Source organism: Protobothrops mucrosquamatus, unplaced genomic scaffold (assembly GCF_001527695.2).
Source record: "Protobothrops mucrosquamatus isolate PMUCROS unplaced genomic scaffold, P.Mucros_1.0 scaffold3637, whole genome shotgun sequence".
In the NCBI taxonomy this organism is placed as follows: domain Eukaryota; kingdom Metazoa; phylum Chordata; class Lepidosauria; order Squamata; family Viperidae; genus Protobothrops; species Protobothrops mucrosquamatus.
Genome location: NW_015389598.1, coordinates 20,327 through 23,270, shown reverse-complemented (window position 1 = coordinate 23,270; position 2,944 = coordinate 20,327). Strand labels below are relative to the sequence as shown.

The 2,944-nt window shown below is 36.6% G+C and overlaps 1 protein-coding gene across 1 annotated transcript in view; it reads left to right on the top strand.

The window, feature by feature from the left end:
* Positions 1-2,944, top strand: part of LOC107297986 (zinc finger protein RFP-like) — a 24,086-nt gene that overhangs the window by 15,067 nt on the left and 6,075 nt on the right. Inside the window, exon 6 of the mRNA XM_015827351.1 lies at positions 2,502-2,620. Within this exon, the coding sequence (XP_015682837.1) occupies positions 2,502-2,620 (119 nt within the window). The remainder of the gene's footprint in view (positions 1-2,501; positions 2,621-2,944) is intronic.

Here is a 2,944-nt window from a genome sequence, read left to right as displayed (position 1 = left end):
GGTGGTGATGCTGTCTAACCCACATTTTTCTATCTTATCAAGTAGTAGGTTGTGATGTACTTTATCAAATGCCTTACTGAAGTCCAAGTAAATTATATCCACAGCATTCCTCTGGTCCACTGATTTTGTCACCTGGTCAAAGAATGCAATGATTTGTCCTTTTGACAAACCCATGTTGGCTTTTGGTAATGACTTTGTTTGCCTCTTGGTATTGGCTGATTCGTTGTTTGATTATCTTTTCCAGAATCTTCCCAGGTATTGAGGTCAGGCTGATAGGTCTGTAGTTTCCTGGATCCATTTTTTTCCTTTTTTGAGGATGGGAACTACATCAGCTCTTTTCCAATCCGCCGATAGTTCCCCAGTGCTCCAGTATCTTTGAAAGATATAGTTCAGTGGTTCTGAGATCACATCTGCCAGTTCCTTGAGAACCTTGGGGTGTAATCCCTCTGGTCCTGGTGATTTGAACTTGTCTAGGTTGAACAGGTGCTCACTTACCATTTTCATTTTCTTGTCTATCTTAACTTCTGTTTCTAGCCTGTTTTTTACGGTATCCTGTATTTTGAACCCTAGTTGTTGATTCCAATATTAACGTCCCCTCTGAATTTTCTCTGGTCAAGGCTAAACATTTACTTTCAATACCTCTTCAAAGAGCTGCTTCTGATTCATATTCAGCTTCAGTTTGTATTCAGCTTCCCTTGCAACTAGTACAGGTAATCTTCAACTTAAGACAATAATGGGGACTGGAACCCCTTTCGCTAAGCATTGCTGTCATTAAGTGAGCGATCATGTGGTAGCAATCAACTTTACAACCTTTAAAACCAGACTGGTATTTTCAAATACGTTTGTTCTTTAATTTTTTCCATACTAGCAGTAATGCATTCCTAATATAATGTCTTTGAAGGTAGCTATGTATATCACTCTTCCCATACCATCTTGTAATATTTTTACGTTTATTCTCGCTTTTTTGCCTTGCCGTATAAATTTCAATATCATTTTATTTAATTCTTCAAAGTATTTTTTCCCTAGTCTTATTGGAATTGTCTGAAACAGGTACAATAATCTTGGCAAAATATTCATCTTAATTGTAGCTATTCTACCCAGCAAGGACAGTTGTAGGTTTTTCCAATTTTCCAAATCTACTTTAATTTGCGCTTTCAATTTATCACCGTTATCTTCTTTGATAGTTACACATCTTGCTGTTAATTGAACTCCTAGATATTTAACTTTCTTTGCAATCTGCAAACCCATCATCTTGGCAAATTCTCTTTTCTGTTTATCTGTAAAGTTTTTAACTAATATTTTAGTTTTCTCTTTGTTTACTTTCAATCCTGCCACTGCACCGTATACTTCTATTTTCTCAATTAGTTTAGGTCCTGTTTTCTTGTGTTTCTTCTAAAATAAACACCAAATCATCAGCAAATGCCTGTAGTTTGTACTCCTTCTTTATTTTCATGCCTTTTATTCCACTGTCTTGCCTAATATTTCTGTTTAACACCTCTAAAGTTAAAATAAATAACAGTGGAGGTAGGGGACATCCTTGCCTTGTACCCTCAGTTATATTAAAGTTCTCTGTCAAGTCCCCATTTATAATCTCCTTTGCTGTTTGTTTATGATATATTGCCTTAATCGTGTTAATAAATTTATCTCCAAAGTCCATATACTTTAATTATAAAAGCATAAATTGCCAGTTCACATTGTCAAATGCCTTCTGTGCGCCAAGGAAAATCAGTGCCATTTGCTTTTCATTATGCATCTCATAATATTCCATTTTAACTTCTGATATTTTCTCTTGCTATATAATTTTTCATAGAATTCCTTTATTATTTTTTTCTTGGCTTCATTTTGGTATTGAATAGTACCAGTCAACTTCTTTTCTTTCTCTTTTTTAAGTCCGAATGCCAGCCATCTTCCTGGCTTATTTGCATTTTCAAAAAAATTCTGTTTTGCTGCTTTGATTTTTTTTTTGTGCCAATTCCTCTTTCTCAAATATATTTAATTTATGTTTTACTAATTCCATTTGATTTTTAAGATTTGGTTTTTGCGGTTCTCTCTGTAGTTCTAGTTCTAATCTTTTATATTCTTCTTCCAGCCCCAGCTTCCTGTTCTTATCCCGCACGTTATTAAAACAATAGCTAAGCAGATAAATGATTGAAGCCTGGAAAACAGGGCCCTTGTCAGTCAATCACCAGCTTACCAGGTACTTAGGAGCTGAGGACAGGGCAACACAAGGAAAGAACAATCACTGACTTAATGGCCGGCCATCAACACCCCACTTAACAACTAAAAGTCACACACAACCAGGCATCACATGTATACAATGTGCAGGACAGCCCAGTGTACATACTGTGGAGAGAGGGCAGTTCCAGCACGAATCCAAAAGCTTGGAAGAATAAACCTCTGGTCCCGGTGACCAACTCAGACTGGATCCTCAAGCACCATCTGATGTTTTAGAAAGCTTCTTCCATTGGGAGATAATAAACATTGTTCTTTTGCCTTGCCAGATACCAAGCGAAGAAAATATATGAGTATCCGGTGAATTTACTTGTAGATCCGATGTGGACAATCTGGGATTACAGTGATTTTGCTGTGCTTCTGAAAAATGTCATGAAAAAATTTAGAGGTAAAAAACAGCCGCTGAGGTTTTACGCTGGATGACATTTTGACCGCAGAGCATCCAAAAGAGATTCTGGGTCAGTGTCAGGGGGATCAAACAACTGTGTTACTAATTTAACAACTGCAGTGATTCACAACAAATGTGGCAAGAAAAGTCGTAAAATGGGGCAACATTGACTTAACAAATTTCTCACTTAGCAACATAAATTCTGAGCTCAATTGTGGTCGTAAGTCAAGGGCTACCTGTATTCTTTATTTCCCAAATCCATATTCACTGATCACTGGGGAAGTTGAATAAGCTTCCACTAAATATAATGGAATATATACAGAT